We start from the raw sequence: 20,195 nt of genomic DNA on the forward strand, positions 1-20,195 counted from the left end.
TAAGTTTTCACTCTTTAAGTGAAACCTCTAATTGAGAAAATACTAACATACCAGGCTAGCCTTTCCCCAGCCTATATTGTGTCTCCTTTCTTTTTCTAGAAAAAGTGTTTTCTCAAAACAGTAGTGTTACATACACATAAACTAATTACATAATGGACCAGAAGTGAGTCTATAAAATGATTGTTTTACTTTTAAGAAGGTGTGACTATATGATGACAGGTGTTTTAATCTGCTTTTCAAAAAAAAAAAAAAAGCTAAGCTCTTTATGTATGATGCCCTTGTTGGTACTAAAAGCAACATTATTTTGAGAAGACATTTTCAGATTACTGTAAAGGCATTTGGGCTTTCAGGACTTTTTCCTCATTAAAATCAGTTTGTTCCGGGAAAATTATTATATATTCCTTTATGAGTAGAGGTAAGTAGAATCGGGTCATTTCCATTTGAAGTAATCCATACCAAAATATCTCGTGTGTGTGTATGTGTGCTGTGTGTTTGCATGTTTGTGTATATACTTGTATGTGTGTTTATGTGTGTTATGTTGTGGGGAGGGGGCTTGTGCATGCACGAGCACCTAGAATTGAATATTCTACTCTTGTTTGTTACATGGAAACAGACCACTTCCTTTGCTTTCTGAGCCCCAGTCTACTCCTCTGTACATGAGGATAAATTACTGCCTTGTGCACATGAGGGCTCCCAACATCATACATAAAGCACCCGTATAGCATTTGGTAACTGGTGGGCAATGAACTGACTTCTATTTCAAATGTTTGTACAGTATGTATTTGAGCAATGTTCTCATCAATCAGTCCGCATGCTTACAAAAATGTTAAAACCAATATCTGACCGAGGGAGACCTTTTCTCAGTGATAGATCACCTACTTCTTTAGAATATACTTAGCAGAGTAAAATTATAGCTCTCTACGCTTTGTCTTAGGCATTGATGTAGCAATGAAATGACTGTGTTCATTTGTAGGTAGTAACTTATTCAATACAGAGATTCACCTTAACTGGATTGTGAAGAGCCCTGCAGACACATGGATGATTATGTAAGACAACACACGGATATTTGTTGTCATTTAAAATAAATTCCCGTTAGAGATTTTAGTGGCATTGCCTGAAATGTCACTAATATTAGGTCTCTGGTATGAACTGCTAGTTTCCAGAGTGTCTTTATCCTCACTGATTTTAGTGACACTGTATAAAAGTTCTACATTGCTTGAAAATAATTTCAAAAGCTACAGTTATGAATTTAAGGAGACAATAATTATAAGAAGAATATGTATATATAAATATGTATGTATGTGTCTTTTTACACACACACACACACATATATATTCATCAGAAAAGATATTTTATTTAGCTGGGGCTCTCCTCAACAAATACCAATAGGAAAAGCCTTTCTGACTTTCTGACTTTTTCTTTTTTTTTTTTTTTTTCATTGCCCAAACCCTTTTTCTTCTAAATATATATATATATAATTATTGCAAAGGCTTTATTTAGCTTCTTTTTAAAAAACAAAATATTATGCTCTTATTAACTTCTTTTACTTCTCCAGGATCAATGGACAGAGTCTGATTTTTCAGCATGTTACTAATTAACAGTGCTCATTTGCTTATTTAATAAAGCATTCACAGTGTTTAATGAGTCACATCCTGCTAATTATGTCTATGTGATGGTATTAGGCCATAAAAATCTTCATGGAATTTTGAGAAATCGCTGTCCATGTATTATAAAATTCTGCATACTCCAAATATCATATGTGTGGTCTGGTACCTGGCTATTGTGAAATGAAGTGAAACATTTTTTGCACTATACCCAGGAAACAAAGAGTGCTCTCTGTGTGATGGTTTTATGGGAGAGTATTCTTAAATTTACCTGATGACTTTATTCTGCTGTTTCCACTTTTGTTGGTTCTTTCTCACATTTTGAGAAATCTAATAGATGTGTGTTTGTGTGTGCGTGTGTGAGTCTCTGCATATGTGTTTTTGCGTATGTTATTTTTGCTGACGTCATTGCTGCTGTTGTTCTGCATACATAGCCTCACAAAACAGATGAAGCATAGTACTGTCTGCAGCAGCTCTCAGGAGAGCCACAGAAGCAAGGAGGAAGACATCTCTAAGATGAAGGACCTCTGTGAGGACACACAGGTCAAGGACTACAGAAGACGTGCCAGTGGAGCCAGTGATGCCTAAGGACATCAAATAACAAATGGGTTTCCGCCTCTCAACTGAGTTTCCTGTCACTGTGTCACATATCACAACATGGCTCAAGGTTAGAGAAAAGGGAAGGATGATCTTAGACAATGGAATTTTCGTATCCACCCTTGCGCAGCATCTGAATTCCAAACACAAATTAAATTCAAGCTGTGGGGAGATTTCCTCATGGGGCGCACAGCCAATGACCTCATTGGGATGTGGTTGCTTCCTAAGAGACTCCAGCAGATGAGAATTATCATTACCCCCTAGTTTTAAACAAAAGACTCTCCCCAGAGACAGACTTGCACATCTGTAACAACGCAAGAAACCAAGTATGTGTGAGTTTTCTGTCAAAGGCTTTCTTCAGTTGGAATTATTCAGGTAGGCTGTGCCTCATGAGAGAAACTGCATTGAGGGCTGTGGATGAGTAATACAAACTGATAGGAAGTGGCTGTTAACTAACAGTATCAGCTCTGACTGAAGCATGAAGTATCAGCAATTCCTTTCTTTGTGTTCTTTGGCTGGTGTCTGTATCACCATGGCCAAGCACCCTCAGTTCTAGATTCTTTCAACAATTTAGAAAACTGCATCTTTAGCTGTAGCATACACCGACTACTCTTTAGCCTACGTTATGAAAAGAGCAAAGTATAATACTTAGCTGTGTTTTTTTAGTACCTTGAAATTTTTGTTGATGTAGACAAATATATCTAGGAAGGGCTACCTCAGTGCTCCTCAAATTGTCTATAGTGCTTGACCATTTTTTTAAATGTTTTTAAAACATTGCAGATATCTTAAGACTATAACAAGTGAATTAATAAAGAATCAGTGTGGTAAAAAGATATAAAACATGATTTTAAATATTTTATTATTAGAATCAATAAAAGTACTTTATTAGTTGCTCTAAAGTTTAGAAAAGCTTTTCTTAGTTTGTGTTCCTTCCATGGACAGAGGGAATTAGAGGAATATTGGTCAAGCAATATAGGGGAGACAAAGACATTTCTCATGTTAAAAGATCTTAAAATATCCAGGGATAAAAATAAAGAACATTAAGTATAATTATAATATAATACAATTGTTAGATAATACACAATTTATATGTGTTCATTATTAACTATTTGGAAAGCTGTCTATGTATCCAGTCCTTAGCTTCCTCCCAAATTTGTCTCATAAATTCTTGGCTTGTCTAGATATCTACCCAAAACTTCAAGAATGAACTTGCAGAATGAATTCCATCTCTGAACAAACTCACTTCTTCTGTGTTCATCACCTTATTGTTGATGACACTCTCCCCCAAGGTACACAAATATATTATCAGCCTTTCCTCTGGCTTCCTTTAGTTTTCCTCATGTTGCCAGGTCTTGTAACAGTCTTTCATTATAGCTATGTCTTGACTCCCGTTACTTTTCTATGGTGGCAGTGGCATCTTCTTTCTCCTCCTTTACTTCCTCCTCCTCCTCATCTTGGGATACAGTACACATGTATGACTGGTTTCGTATCATTCTGTCTCATTCCTTTAAGGCAGAATCTCCTACTAACCCTGGAGCAAAGATGGCGGCCAGCAAGCCCAGCCATCCTTCTGTCTCTGCCCTGACCCTGGCTTTTCTACATGGGCCCTCGGATGCAAGCTCAAGCTCCTCAGTCTTGTGTGGTGAGTGTGCTTCACCACTGAGCTATCTTTCTGGCCCTCTCTGTAGTCTTCTGAAAGCTTTTTCATCCCATATCTCTAGACATTGACCCAACTGGCCTTTCTCGTGCCACTCCTCTACGTCAACACATTCATAGCTCTTCCCATATTAACTGAGCACAGCCTGGTGGCCAAGAGTCTTCTTGATTTTCTCTAAACTCTTTCCAAAAAGCTGGCTCCTAATAACAACCCTCCTCCCAAGGCATGTCATTTTCTACTTCCATGCTTAGTCTCACAGCTTTAGTCTTCTAAAATGTTCTCCTAAATCCTGAGCAAATATATGCCCCATCTTCAAACATTTTTATTTTTGTTTTTAGAATTCAGATCTCCGACACCTCCCTGGCCCTGCAGGTTGAATTATTAGCACCCCTCCTGCCCAGGATTTCTGCTCTTGGACATTCATTTGAAGCCTCTCCTGAATAATTCATCTTTTTCTTACTCTGACAATTTCCAGGTTTTTCTCTACTCCGAAAGTCTAACCCACTGAAGTTCTTATAGAGAGCAGATATTTATAACATATAGGTTGGCAGTTCATATCTGGAAAATAAAGCATTAATTTTCACTGAAGATCATAGCAAAACCCTATACTCTGTACAAAGGATGCTAATTGTGAGCGATAAATACTTTATTCAAACTATTGAACATTCTAAAATGATAGTAATGGCTGTTTATGGAGTGCTTCTATGCCAGAGGTGACAAGAAGTGAAAGGCAGGTCCAAGACAAAGCCACCAGAGGTCAGAGGCTGGGATGAGCAAGCAGTGTGAAGAGGGGAATAATTTCCAGAAGTCCCAGCAATATCCATGAGCGTATTCAAAGGACCTAGGCTCCGTGAACATAGGGAAGCCTTCACCTGTGAAGGCAGACACTGGACTATGGACTCTTATATTACAGGTTGCCTCTTTTAACCCCTACCAAATCTTTGACTGGGGATTATTATTTCCAGTTTAACAGAAAAGAAAGCGAACTGAGTGATGTAGGTAGCTGTTAATATTGTTAGAAATCCTTAAAAAAAAAAAAGGGAAAAAAAGGAAACCCTATAAAATTGGATTTGGATCAACGTCAACCTGACTTCAAGGTGACTGTTAAGAACATTTGGGGGAATTGTTACTACTATGCAACTTGGGGATCCCAGAGCCACAGGAAAACACCTCTACTTGCTCTTAAAGATATAGCAGGAGACTAACTACTAGCTCAATCACATTAAGATTTAAAATAAAATAGCAAGGAGAACAATTTTTTTTCTTTTTCTTTTTTTTTAATTTATTTTTATTATTAGTTACATTTTATTAACTCTGTATCCCAGCTGTATCCTGCTCCCTCACTCCCTCCCAAACCCTCCCTCCCTCCCTCATATCCTCCCTGCCCCTTTCCAAGTCCACTGATAGGGGGGACCTCCTCCCCTTTCATCTGACCCTGTTTTATCAGGTATCTTCAGGACTGGCTGCAAAGTCCTCCTCTGTGGCCTAGCAGGGCTGCTCCTCCCTTGGGGGGTGGGGAGGCCAAAGAGCCAGTCATTGAGTTCCTGTCAGAAATAGTCCCTGTTCCCTTTGGTTACTGAGCTACCACAGGCTACATCCGAGCAGAGGTTCCAGGTTATCTTTATACATGGTCCTTGGTGGAGTTTTCAGTCTCAGAAAAGACCCCTGTGCCCGAATATATTTGGTCAAGGAGAACAATTTAAAGTTAAGACCAGCTACTGCCTAAGTAGAAAGGAGAAAACTGTCTTATGTTTAGGAAAATGTTATATGTTGAAAATCCTGTAAGTTTGTGTATTCATGTATTGGTGTGCATATGTGTATGTGTGCATGCATGTATACTGTGCATATGTAGATACATATGTATGTGTGTATGTATATACATGTGTGTATATGTGTGTGTGCACATACATATATGTGCATGTATATGTATATGTATATATACATATGTATGTGTGTACATGTGTATGTGTGTATATGTGTGTGTATGCATGAGGAGGTAAACAGAACTTTTATATTATGCGTTGCCTATAATATCTTTTACTGGGGATTATTATCTCCAGTTTAATGGAAGATGAAGTTATTTGGCGATGTGAAACAAAGTCATATTGCTTTTTGGGACAGGGTGTCTCATTGGCCTGGGCCTCACTGATACATCTAGGCTGGCTGATCAGCAAGGCCCTGACAATTGCCTGTGTCCCCCTCACCAGAGCTGGGTTTGCACGTGCCTGCCTCTGCCGTAAATTATTTTACGTTGACACTGGGATGGAATCCCTTGAGCTTGTGTGGCAAGCCCTTCACCAGCTTCTCTATTTCTCTAGCTTGGGATTTTGACTTTTAATGCAAGTCAAGGTCCTAGGACTCTAATAGAATGTAAAAGCCACTCAACACTTGTAGGATGAGGTCATGGGCCATCCCTAAAGGAGCAGCAGGCCCCAGGAGAAAACATTACTTACTCTGAGAAAATGGCAAGACAACAAAACAAAAAGGCCCAAGAACAATTATTCTTCAAGAAAGATAATTAAATTGATTCTTGGTTTTTAAAATTAAGAACTCATGAAAGTGAACCACATGAGGAAGAGAACTTTTTTTTTTCATTTATTTTGTATATTTTCACCAAATACCTTTGTGGGCATGTGTTGCCATAAGCATCATGGTACAGTCTAATGAAGAACATAAACTGAAACTGAGTCACAATATTGTTGGGTGAGAATGGACAATTGCTGTACAAAGGGTGGGCGGTGACTAGCATTCTGTATTTTCCCTAAAATTTTCAAGGTTGATCCTAAGATAAAACATACCTTTTCTTCTTGGTGTTTTATATTAGTATATCTGTTACATCAATTGCTAGGAATTCTTTCATTTGGTGAACAAGTCGACAAACAGGGAACCAGAAGGACGGAATGAGGCAGTGAAGGGCTAGTGGAAAATGGGCAAATGGAGTGCAGTGTAGAGAGAAAGTGAGAGGTGAAGGTGTTAGTATTTTGGAACAGAACCTGCTCCTGTGTTACCCAGCATCCTATGATATCATATGTCACCAGCCAGGTGGCCATACCTGGAAGGCGTGGTTACCTTGCCCCTTAAAGGGCTAACCCCAACACATGGTCGTTCTCTTATGCTCTCTCTCTTTCTCTCTCCTACACTCTTACACTCTCTTTCTCTCTCTCTCTCTCTCTCTCCCTCTCTCTCTTGGGGTGCCCCCCTTTCCCTTTCCCTTTCTCTCTTCCCACCATGTCCTGTTCCCCCTTCCTCCTCCCTCCTAATAAACTTCTTGCAGAGAATATCAGTTAACCAGCCTCATGCTTTTTAATAAATAATAACAGAAGGCAAACATCGAAATTGTTGCACGTATCTAGGTGTACCAGACAACAAGACAAAACAAACAAACAAACAAACAAACTCATTTTCTCCACCTTGACTCAAGCGTAGCCCTATCTACCTATCTACTTACCTAATTATCTATCTATCTATCTATCTATCTATCTATCTATCTATCTATCTATCATCTTTTTATGTATCTACCTACCTGTCTATTATTCATCTGTCATTTACCTACCTATCTATGTGTGCCTCTCTCATTTCTTTCTCTCTGTACATTACTCTCTCTCTCTCTCTCTCTCTCTCTCTCTCTCTCCGTATATTTTTCTCTAGTTCTCCTATCTATATAAACTGTGGTTTCATTTTCTTCTATAACTTATTGCTTTGGTTTAAAAAATAGTATCTGTGTCTCTCAAGATGTGTTTCCATTTGTTTTCTATGTATTCACATTCTCTCTAGTCACTCTTTTCCCCTTTCTATTTTCATACTAACCATGTCTCTCTTCCCATGTCCATTGGCTCTTGAAAATTAGGTATTGAGTTTTAATATTAACCAAGAGGCCAACAAGAACAGCTATCTACAAACTGAAAGGTGAGCTGTCAAGGAGATAATTTAATTTCATTTTCTGATGATGTTTATTTAGTCCATTTTTCAAATAGCATAAAGGAAAATTGTATAATACTTTAGCCCGTTCCTCTTCGTCTCTACCTCTTACTGAGAAGTGAATTGGGTGTGATAGAAAGAAAGAAGCAATTTTGAACCTACGAAGAAAATGATACCCTTGGGCTTGACCACTCTGGGCCTGTGCCCATACCTTTGTCTTCAGCTACAAAGTGTAGGTGCGTGCAGCATCAGGAAGATTGGTTAAAAACAACACAACCTTTGATGCATTTTATTTCTTCATGCACTGAAACTCAGTTTCTTCACTTTCAGTAAAATTGGGTGGACTTGCTAACATAGACTAGCTTCTGCAAATCATATCAAATTCACAGTTATCTAAAAAGTAATTATTGTAATGGTTTTGGAAAATACAAACACGAGCTACTACGTGCAAGAATCGACACTAATGATATTTCCTTTCCTGGCTGTTCTGCCCGTTCTGTTGTCTATTTGCTAAAAGTGCCTGCCGAGCCTGGAGTTTAAGGTCACTTTGAAGATCTGTTTGCTCATAAAACATTAATTGTATAAATGTTAAGGGCCAGTTGCTAATAACAAAGGCCTAATTCCTTAGGTAATTAGAGCAGCTTTTCAAGTGCAATTGAATTTCCTTAGGAGGTGGTAACTGGTTGACAAACAAATTTCGTAACATAATATTTCAAACAAATGGCTTAATTTGACTTACTATTATACAACTCCCTGCTTAAGCATTGATAAGGATGCCAGACACCTTTGCAAAACTGTACCCATTAATACCATGAATGAGTTAGAATTAGTCTTCAAGCCAACCTCTTCAGTCAAGACTCTTTTGGGTGAAGGTGGCAAATGTCTGAGCTATCCCAAACCCAACACTTCATGCAGAAACCTGTTTGCAAACGGACTGCTGGGATCTGCCTTTGATCATTTTTTGCCTTTCTTCTGTAAGCATTCAAAAAGGCTAGAGTACATTCTTAGAAACAGCTAGCAATATGCTCTTATTAAAAAGAGAGTTCACTGTCATTTTAGAATATTGAATATTTTTGTAAGGAAAATGTGTTTATTGTGCTTTTTTCAAAAGGGGTGTGTGTGTGCGCGCGCGCGCGTGATGCCCTCCAATTCCCTATCCCGTGGTCAGCCCATGTTTCTGTAGTAACACCACACAGCACCCTGAAACAGAACTGAAGACCTCTGGGAGCCATAATCCTAAGCTTCACAGGTCCGCTTTGTAGTAGATGAGGTATTAAATATGTAAATTAACACGTAAAGGAGAGCCATTCCACTTGGGATCAGAAACGCTGGCTGATCCTCAGAAACTATGGAAGTGCTGTTTCAGCCCTTTTTTAACCCTTGCTGACGTGGGTTACCTGCATCCCTGGTATATTATGTCTCAGAGAAAGGTGCTTGAAGCAAGCCCTGTGAAAACCAGGCTCACCATCTAAGTCTCAATGCTTCCGGCAGCAGAGACCTAGCATGCAGACCTGTTCCTACCCTCTTCACCTCCCCAGGTTAACAAGAAGTTGACTCTGAGAATGTTAAGGAAAAGTTTCTCGCAGCCCAGAAGGCCTGGGAGTAGGCCGAAGTGAACCTGGGAAGAGATATGTGGCAGGCAGGCGGAGGAGAGGGGTCAAATTGACTCACCCTTCTGGGTCTTCCTGGGAGTCGCTGTCTGACACCCATTCCTCACCAATATCCGGCAGGGCGAAAAACAGAGTTTTGGGAACAGGTGCTGGGGCCATCCATGCACTGGGCTCTCGTTCTCCCAGGCCTGGCAGCTGGCGGGGGTTCTGGGGTTCTGTGGCTGTGCTGCTATTGCTGCCCACGGGGACGGGGACAGACGGCAGGGTCGCCCAGACAGCCCGTGGGCTGGGCAAAGCCACTGATGCTACTGAGCCCGCAGAGCCGACGTAAGGGGCGAAGGGCAGCACTCTGGATGTTCCCGGGCTGCTGGGCAGAGATCCGGAGCACCCTGATGTTTCCACCGGATGGGTGGCTCCAGAGCTCCTGGAGTGCAAGGCAGGGAACGCAGTGAGCAGAGAGGTAGAGGGCTCCCGGGAGGCTGTGGTGTCTGGAGGCAGCGTCGGGAGCAGAGTCAGGGTTGCAGCCTCGCTAGGCGACACGTTGGCGCCGGAGCCCACTGACCCTGTGGTCGTTGTGCCTCCAGGTTGGCTGGGGACCGAGGGGGACGCTGTCGAGGTCTTGAAGATCTTGGCAAAGAGAGACCCCAGGTCCAACACAGCGACCTTCATGCCTTGGTCCTGGAGAGGCTACTGCCACTGTCGCCACCGGGAGGTCAAGGACGTCAGGGGCTGGGCTGCTAGGCTCCATCCACCGCCCCCCTGAAGCGATCGACCAGGCGGCCCTGGAGACGAGCTGGGGGTCCTTGGGCCCTTGCACAGGGCGCCCTGGAGGCTTCTAGGTCTTTCACCACCCCTGGAAGCTGTTGTTTCAGCGGTTAGCTCCTTATGGGTCCGACAGACGCTCTGCAGTGGACCCACAGATTGCTGAAGTTATGAAAGGCGACCGGGGGATGCAGGTCACCCTCTGGAAAGGGCAATCCCTCCTGTCCCACAGTGCAATAAGACCTCCAAGGGACCGGAGGCACAGAGCTCAAAAAAGGACTAGTGTTTGATGGCACAGATTACAGGCTGAGCTCGCTGGAGATTCTCTGGCTGGCCCCTGGGGCGACACAGGTGGTTGCTAAGCTAAACAAACCCCTGCTAAGCTCTCTGCTAATTCGACTCCAGACCGTAGCTGGGCTGCATCCACAATAGAAACACCAGCTCGCATCCTTGACTCCCGCCTTAAAGACACAGTCTCAAATTTCTCCGTTATCCTTGCAGCTGCTGACGCCCCAGGAGCTAGGACACTGAGCATCATCCCTGGAAGCATAAACATCAGTTCCAGAATGTTCTGGAACTCATTCAGTCTGACAAGGTCAAATGTACTAATGCCCGCGATCCCAAGATTATTTACTGTTCATTGCTGAAGCTGTCAAGAGATCTTCAATGGAACCAACGGTGTTTCACTTAATTTAAAGGAATATATATGAAAGGCAGAGTGTATGCCTGTGAACACCTATGGCAGGGAGAAGTCAGTGTTGAGTAATTTGAATTTTGCAAAAGACCTAGATGGGGTTTATTCATTAATGTGAGAAGTGTTCAGCTTAGACCTCTATGCACTTTGGGCACACAGGATTATGAGCCATTTTATGCCCCTTGATCAGCTTTGCTTCCTTGCTTGTTGTAACTATTTTTAAAATACTTTAAAGGAGGAGATCTTTGCCAGCTGAGGACCAGGCCTTCACCACATGGGCCTGTGAGGGTGTGTCTTATCAAACTGTGACACAATAAGGACTCCAAGCTTTACATTTTTCCCTAGGCAGCTCATTTCTGCTTCTCATCTTGAAAACTGGCTATGACCTTTTTACTGCATCCAACCACACCTAATAAATATGTCAGAGGCACCTTTAAGAATTTCAAGAGTTACTAAGTACTGAGGGACAATGAGATACATTCTTCTTGAAGTACAGAAAAACAAACAAACAAAATAAAACAAAACCAGTTTCTTATCTATCCCATGTTGTGACAGGTATAAGCCTTGAGAAGCAAGTGAAGCATGTGACTGCCATTTCAAGTGGCATCAGCTGGGAAAAAAAAAAAAAAAACAGAACATCTGCATAGAGAAAAAGAAAGAGAGTAGGCCATGAGGCCCCATCTCAATTAGATTCTGGAAATAGGAAGAGTATGCTGCTGCCAACATGTAAAGCCTGGAAGTAAGGATTGGGATGAGAGGGAAAAAAAGAGTGAGTGTTGCACAAACCAAAAGCAGCAGCAGTGGACCCTAGAGACAGAGGTGCTAGAGCTAGACCACAAAAGCTGTGCTAACTGTAGACCATTGAGAGGTCACCAGAAGCAGACTGGCTTTGGCCAACCACCATTCCCCATGTTCTTGTCATTTGCCCTATAGTGCAACTTGGCAGGTGGTTCTCCAGGTGTAGAAGGTCTATCACAACACTGAACTCTTTAATAGAGTTCCTCGGGATTACAATAAATGCTGTGTGAATGGCTGGTACTTTGTTTTTACTTTCTTATGCATATACACTCTTTCTTTTGTTCATATGTATGTATGTAAGTAAATTATTCCTATTTATACTACAGTAATAAATTTTTTGGATCAAAGTTGACCTCAGCTAAAAACCATTAGACAAAAAAACTGGGTGATAGGTCTGCGGTATAATCAAGTTCAGGTGAAGTCATTTCCATGGTCCTTAATCCAACAGGGTGGTGTACTCTGAAGAAGAAATTGTTTTGAGAACAGTCACATGGGGAGACTACCCCAGTCCTGGTGGTAACAGTTGTGTGGAACACCACAGTCTAAAAATTACCGTCCTGAGTAAAAGGGGGAGAGAAAAATCCTGACTTGCAGGTTTCCAAGGGATCACAGCTGTGCAGATATCCATTGTAGGAATTATCACCTGTAGAAGTGTACTATTTTTAAGCCATCCAGGTGTGGTAATTTGTTATGATAGCCCCAGGAAACGGTTAGAGTATAAATTAATTGGAGAAGAGCCTCTCATCATCTCCGTGTTTTATTTGTGATTCTAGGAAAGTATTCAGTTGATAGATGGGCTTTAAAGAGCTAGCTATAAATTCAAGTGATGGTAGTAACTGTCTGTAATCCACAGAGAAAGTGACTGAAATGGAGAAGGAAGTGGAGGATGTTCCACTGCCAGGTTACTAGTGGCTATGGCGTTCTGAAAAGCTAGCTTCATGAGAAAGGGACAATGGATGAATGATTGATCCTTTTGTTTGCAGGTAGTACTTCTGACAATGACCTATAATTGCAAGCCCAGCAAACCCTGCTAAGCAAGATGCTGGGTCCTTCACAGCCATTGTTCATCCATCAACAGCTTTTCAAACAGATGTGAGATGCTGCCAGGCTAATCCTTAATTACCAGCATGATGCAGTTTTCATGATGTGAGCCTTAGATAATGGTCCATGATGCTATGTCTGAAGCCATTATTTCAAGAATAATGCAATGAAAGTTAATCATTTATGTACAGGGTCTGTATTCATTTTAGACATGTTCAAGTGTTTGATTTAAAAAATCTTATTTTGATTACTTAAGAACTTGCTTTATTTTTCTTCTGATGTTTAGCCACGATATTGAGAAAGTATTGGGAAATTATAATGATTCTATGAACAAATTTTATGTTTTGGAAATTTGACATTTGATCAAAACAAACAGGAAGAATAGCTAATTTGTTCATGAAATGCCTGTTTCAAATAGGGGCATCTGTGGGAGTTACACTTATTTATAAAGTAGAGATCATTAAACAGAGCTTAGCAGGTAAAAAGATCCCAACTTTTATTTAGCTAATTTTTCTTTTGTGTCACCAGGTCACATTGATTAATTAGAGACAAAGAACAGTAAGGAAATTGTAACTACTTTCACTTCTAAGTTAATCCAATGACTGCTTCCAATGGATATGTCTATTTATTTTCCATGATAAACACAACAAATGTAAATTGGCAAGGCCATGGGATAATTTGCTTAATATTTGATTAAAGGTTATGTGTTCAACTAAGAGAAAAATATTAAAATAACAAGTTTCGGGTCCTCATCAAGCTGCATTAAGACAGCGGTGGTTTGAGGATCACAGCCATATACTCTGGCTGGCACAGTAGTTACAATGGAGCAGAAAGAAAAAGGACCAGACCAGCAAGTAATCCAGGTGCATTGAGTCCCATGTCATAAAGAAAGCTCTTACCGACACAGCGGTAAGCAGCATGCTGCTTCAGTTACTCACAGAACAAGAAGCCCATCCTTTGTTGATTCTGAGATTCTTAAAGTAAGCTATCAGTCATCAGAGACCCAAGACCTCTCTCTGCTCTTTGCTGGCATACTGTCAGGGTATTATGATACCCACCCATCGTTCCCTAAACAGCTACGTTTAAGGCAAGAGAAAGATTTAGTTCGCTCTGTCTTTTCGGGAGCGAAATCCATTCCAGAAGTTTCCTAAGCTAACTTCCATTTAGGTCTCATTGTCGAGAAAGAGATCAAAGCCCTTCCTGACATGAAGAAGGAAGAGACCAGCTGCACCTGCTGGCACAGAGGAGAGCTCCAGTGCTTCTCCTATGCCACCTGAACAGCTTTTGTTGTGTAGGAAGTAAGCAGAATCTGCAATAGACAAAAGCACCTTCAAGATGCATTCAGCCTGATGCACCAGAGAAAACGCTTATCAACATAAATGCTGAGCCACATGAGATGCTCCTTCTCTTGAGAAACTTAAACAGTGAGTAGCTGACCATCTGTTATTATCAGATGAAAAGGGAAACCACTGATCCACAACTCCCATTATTCTCTGTACCTGTCACTTACACACAGAGCATTTTCTCATCCTTTCAAATGCTGCTGTTAAAATCTCAAAGTCAACTATTACACTTCTGGTTGATACTGGCCATGACATACACAGGATATTTGTCAGGTCTTAAAGTAAAAGAATTAACAGTTCTATGTTTATATGCTCATTGTTTTGTGTCTTCTTTTCTTCCCAGGATTTTCACAACAGTTAGGTAACTGAGATGGGATGACTTTATAAGAAAAATATTTACTTATATTTTTGAAGACTGAGAATCCAAATGGCATGGTGGAGGTGCCGGTCTCATTAAAGATGGTGAATAGAATATCTATAAAGGAAGGCTCCCCTCTCAAGCCAGGAAGCAGACAGTAAAAGGAGGTGGTCTTGTTACTTGCTTATTAAACATCCTCTATATGGAACCACCAAATGGTTATATAAGAATTGCTTTAGTCCCTGTTGAAAGCCTGACCCAAGACCTTCTGCAGGACCTACCTCTTAAAGGTGTCATTGCATCTCTTACTGCTATCCTTTTGTTGACCAAGTTTCTGAATACTTAGACTCTTAGGAAACACTCAGACCATGCCCACGTCCTAGCAGCATGACTCCAGATGGGCATAACTAGGTCCAGGGACACAGAAGAGGGAAGAAAAGAGATTGAAGGCAAATAAAATGAAGGAAGAAGAATAAAAGAGTGGTTAAAGATAATATAGAACTGCTGGTTCTGTCCTTAAAGTTTGGAGTATGTGCTGTGACACATTCTGGCTCGTATTCAAAGATACAATGTTCAAAATATGCTGTGCCAAGACCAACCCAACATCCTGGACAAACTCTTAAAGCATCCCTTAAACACCATCTTTACTATTCGTGGAGATAACCTAGAACCTCTGCACAGATGTAGCCCATGGCAGTTCAGTGTCCAAGTGGGTTACATAGTAATGGGAAGAGGGACTGCCTCTGACATAATCTGATTGGCCTGCTCATTGATCACCTCCCCCTGAGGGGGGGGGGGAGCAGCCTTACCAGGCCACAGTAGAGGACAATGCAGCCACTTTTGATGAGAACTGATAGACTAAGATCAGAAAGGAGAGGAGAACCTCCCCTATCAGTGGACTTGGGGAGTGGCATGCATGCAGAAAGGGGAGGGAGGGTGGGATCGGGAGGGGAGGAGGGAGGGACTTATGGGGGGATACAAAATGAATAAAGTGTAGTTAATAAAAAATTTTAAAAAACACCATCTTTTATATAGTCTCTGTTATATACCTCACTACCAGTATTACCAGTATTCTTCACAAGTGAAAATATGGGACAGGACCATTTTGCTGCCTTTGCTCTCCTCTAGGCTTGAACAGGATAGAAGAGCTTAAACCTCAAGACTACATAATGTCACAGAAGCCACCTGAGACAGGTGACGTCAGAAGAAACTGCAGAGTCACTGAGCTGCTAGGTTGAACTGTTATAGCAGAGTCTACAGGAGCTGTGTTTCCTACAAATCTTAGGGGACAGTTTCTCTAAGGAAGGCCAGTCTCACTTGGCTTAGTGTTTATCCCACTTGAGATCATTTTCTACCACAACAGGCTGAGCAGAATAGCCCTGTAAACCTTTTGCACAGAATTGTTATTTTCAAAGAGGGGGGGGGGGGGACCAGAGCGTGGTCCCAGAGCCTCCAAAGTCACACAGCCAAGGTAAAGTGTTACCAGCGTTTGTAAGTTTCTTGCGCTCACAACAGAATGTTTCTCATTCTTTCCCAGTGTTAAAGTTTAACTAATGTAGTCCCCTAAAGAACAGGTGTGATTCAGAAAGATCGGAAGAGAAAATGGCTCCAGGAAGTATGAGATCACTCTTAGAACTGCACATCTAGCCAAGAAAATACAAAAAGGAGAAAGGGCAGGTGTAAAAGCAAAATCACACTGAGTGGACACCTGGACAGAGTTGTGGAAGGGCAAGGCTGTGGGCAGAGGCATCAGTAGTTCTGAGCAGCTGTGTTCATTTTTTTTTTTTTTTTTTTTTTTTTTGTCTTTTACGCACTGGCTCAGTACCATGTAAGTGTGAGAGAATGGGCAGAGTGGAAAAAAAAGAGAGTGAGATCATGCAAAAAAAAAATCTTGGAATTTAAACTGAAGTTTTAGAAACTGGAAACTTGTTCAGTTGCTGCATGTAGATCGGGCAGGTCCCATCATGATTCTCTTTTGTTCGTTTTCTCCACCATAAACTGAATTACCAAACAGGAAATTTCTTGATAGGAAAAATGTACTAACAAAATCCAATGTTTTTTTTTTTTCCCTTTGTAAATCAGTTGTCGAAATTCAATCTACCAATTACTTTTTAAACAGTTTTCTATTTGAAAATTTACCATGTTCCATTCATTCTTCTGAACACTGAGCATTACTTTAGCTGGACTCTCCATCTTCTGGGTGGTCAGATTTCAAACAAACAGGACAGAATCATGCATGAGCAGTGTCCCGAACCCATTGTTCTGTTGGGCTGCTGGTGTGAATACATCCTAGGGCAAAAGTCGGCAGCATGCTCGTGAGAGTAGACCTACCAGTTGTAAAGGAAAAAGAAGGCACTGAGGGCACGAAGAGAGGGCCACCAACCACCCACCTCCACCCCAAAGCCAGAGTGGATGGTACTAGTAAAAAGCATGCAAGTATTAAGAAAAATCAAGCTACTATACAGCAGTAATAACTAAAGGAGTGATCGTGAATCTGGAGGAGTCAGAAGTAGAGCGTGGGAGAAGTTAAAAGGGAGAGGCAGAGTGGTGAAAATGATGTAAATATGGTTCTCATATATGGGATTCTCCAAAAATAAATTAATTAAAAATTTTTAAAAAATCAAGGTAGAAAGACGATTTCCTCAAAGGTTTTGAAAAGCCTAGAATGGCATACTACATGACAGAGTAGGGCATTTGAAGTTTGGTCTGTGAAAACAGTCAACTCCAGCAGTCAGACAGCTCAGGTATACTACCTTCCCTAAGAGCCAGCTCTGACTTTATCTTGGCTTGTCATTTCCACCTGAGGCGGTTTTGTTTTGTTTTTCTGATATTTGGGTTTTATAACCTCAGGCTTTGATTCAGCTAAAGACAAGGCCATCTTCGTCTTCTGTCTGAGGTAAAAGGGACCAAGCACAACTGACCTACTGTAGAACATTAGTGGCTTATATCTCCTGGTGAAAAGGACTGAAACATAGGGTGGCCCTTAGGCCATAAAAATAACAATGCCAAGGTCTTTTAATATTTCAAAGCTTAGGCCTTAGCTGGGCAGACTCTCAACTAGCTCGACTAAGTTAACCTGTCCACCTTGCCTCATCCAGCCACATGGCTACCTTCCAGGCCCGTAGTCACTTCTCCTGGAGAGAACGCTTTCCTCTTTCCTTTTCCCAGAGTTCCTTACTCCTTATCAGGAAGTTCCATCTACCACTTCCTGCCCAGCTATAGGCCATCCTCAACTTTTATTATCCAATCAGGGATAATTTGAGAGGCAAGGTTTAGAGAGCACCATCTTGGATAGGTGAGGATTTGCTTATAAAGCAACAAGGATCTTGGAAGGGCAACCAACTAATATATTGATACATAGTAAGTTTTAGATAACCCTAACTAGAGTAATTTACTGACAGGGTCATATTTTCTTGGCATTTTAAGAAACAAGTGCAGAGGTAGAAGAGAAAGTAATGAAGACTAAAGCATGAAGTGTAAGGTGGGGCAAAGGTGTAAGGAAAAGATATCCGTAATTTTTTTCACTACAATTATTTCTTGAGGGGAGGCGGTATTCACATGCCACTATGTACATGTGGAGTTCAGAGGAAAACTGTGGGAATTGCTTTTCTCTTTCTACTATGGGGGCTCCAGATTGAGCAAGGTCATCAGGTAGAAAGCACCTTCAGTGATGTTACTGGCCCGGAAGAGATTTCTTGAGATACGAACATAACAGAGTAATTAAATTTATTCAGTATTTCAAAAAGTGTGTTATGCAGAACAAAGATGGAGCATACATGGCCACAAGAGTATGAAAAAGCATCAATAATGACAGGTTAGAATAAATGTCTTCATAGCTAGGCATCTTTTATGTCCTGATATGCATTACGTAGCTCAGAGAGGGAAAGTGTACAGTGCTTCCCATGCTCATAAGCCAGCTGGTCCATTTGTTGAGGTTACCTTACAAAACCAGTGTTACAAGATAAGAGGAAGAGTGATTGATACCTTAGATGTAGAGATCAACAGTGAGAGAAGTTTGGAAAACCAGGCAGAAACACAGTACTGGCGCAGTTTGAATTCCTTATACTCCAGACAGCCAAGGGAAAACGTATGTGGTGAGGGTCAAGTCAGAGCTCTGTCTATCCTAGGAAATGGGCTGCATTACAAGGTACAGGGTTCCTGAGGAGATGGTAAAGGAGCTTGTGGAAAACTGAGTCATCAACTCCACATTTTGCTGGAAAGGCTTGAAGGCTATACCATACCTGACCTTTGGATACACCCTCCTCTCTAATTTATCTCTTGTTCTTTTTCTGAGCATTTGAGACACAGAGGCACTAAAAACACAAGGGAAAGGAGAGAGAGAGAGAGGAGAGAGAGAGAGAGAGAGAGAGAGAGAGAGAGAGAAGAAACCTGCCCTCAGGCACTCTTCTGACATTCACAAGGACAGCACAGACTCCAGGCTCAGAAGTGTAAAAACCTACTTCTATAGGAGTTTGTGCTTTTACTGTTATCACCAAGATAGAGGGCTGTGGCCGAGAATAGACTACCATTTGTGCTATCTGAGTCAGTCTACCAAGGGCCCTCCATTAGCTCTAATTTATATCCAAATGACAGAATTGTTTAAAAAAATCTTTGACAAGAGAAGAAGGACTGACACAAATTTATTAGAAATTTACCAAATCAAGTTTACTAAACAAATAATACGTGTTGGACATCACTACATGATAACATAGTTCCTCTCTCTGGGAAACAGAGGAGGGGTATCTTCTTGCCGTTCTAGCCACATGGCTTCTTCTAATCAGTACTGCCTACTGCAGGTGAGAAACACCAGCATGCAGTCTAAGCTAGGCCACTGAGTCTTTCCCTGAGGTTTGAAAACTTGGGCTAAGAAAGCATTCATCCTTGATGAGATCTTGAGTACTATATAGTTGGAAAGTGGTTTCTCTCCTGAACTTCTTTGTGCTAGAAGTTTGAGTTTCTGGTGTAGTAGTGCTAAAGTGGGAAACCTTTAGAATGTGGGTGCTGGTAGAAATGAATTGGGACATAGGAGATCCACCCTTGAGAATGAATTGACGTTGGCTCACGGAAGTACCTCAGATAGTTTAAAACTCATTCCATATGGTAGAACATTTTAGTTTGCTTTTTCCTCCTCTACCATGCTGCATTTAGAAGGTCCCTAATCAACACTAATTTCATCATATTGGGACTTTTCATCCATCAAAATCACAAGACATTTTTTTTTTCTCCAGTTACCCTGCCTGTAGCTTCATAGTACCAGAAAGCATTATAAGCAGATGAGGGGGGAGGGAAGTCATCCAAAGTCTTACCCAGCTGTGAATGTTGTCAACTACAACAGTGACTGTGTGGCAAGACCTGCCCATGAGCAAAATAGTGGCACGAGTGTTATGGGGGTAGTCAAATTTTGCTGGTTAATATCTTCTAACTTGATACAAACTAGAGTCACCCTACAAGAAACCCCTGGACGAACAGAAGCTAACTTGATACTCATGGGTAGGCTATTTATTCTGCTATTGGACATAGACAGATGTGCCAACTTTAGGCAAGCCCACTCTTCCTTATAAAATTAAATACAGCCTGACCATTTCATAAATTCTTAGTTCAGACAGAAAGGTCACTGTGCCACTCTTAAATACAGGATTCCTGAAGAAATGGTAAAGGATCGGGAACTAAGGTGGATGGAAGGCAAGAATTCCTGGGATAGGAAGTACACTTCTCTTCATTTCTCATGTGACTTTTCAAATGTGTCATGAAATTCAGTGAATGATGAGAACAGCCAGTTCTGCACAGTTGGCTGATAAATGGAGACTGGATTA

General features: G+C 41.2%; 1 protein-coding gene and 1 long non-coding RNA gene across 2 annotated transcripts in view; one reads left to right on the top strand and one right to left on the bottom strand.

The window, feature by feature from the left end:
* Window positions 1–2,097, top strand: part of LOC129666481 (uncharacterized) — a 41,662-nt gene extending 39,565 nt beyond the window's left edge. Inside the window, exon 6 of the long non-coding RNA XR_008718583.1 lies at window positions 2,039–2,097. This is a non-coding gene — a long non-coding RNA (uncharacterized LOC129666481). The remainder of the gene's footprint in view (window positions 1–2,038) is intronic.
* The window catches only part of Fam149a (family with sequence similarity 149 member A), a 48,278-nt gene extending 38,208 nt beyond the window's left edge, over window positions 1–10,070 (bottom strand). The window contains exon 1 of the mRNA XM_055593591.1: window positions 9,448–10,070. Within this exon, the coding sequence (XP_055449566.1) occupies window positions 9,448–10,055 (608 nt within the window). The 5' untranslated portion in view covers window positions 10,056–10,070. The remainder of the gene's footprint in view (window positions 1–9,447) is intronic.
* Between the last annotated feature and the right edge of the window lie 10,125 nt (window positions 10,071–20,195).

Source organism: Psammomys obesus, unplaced genomic scaffold (genome assembly GCF_907164565.1).
Source record: "Psammomys obesus unplaced genomic scaffold, mPsaObe1.curated_primary_1811, whole genome shotgun sequence".
Classification (NCBI taxonomy): Eukaryota; Metazoa; Chordata; class Mammalia; order Rodentia; family Muridae; genus Psammomys; species Psammomys obesus.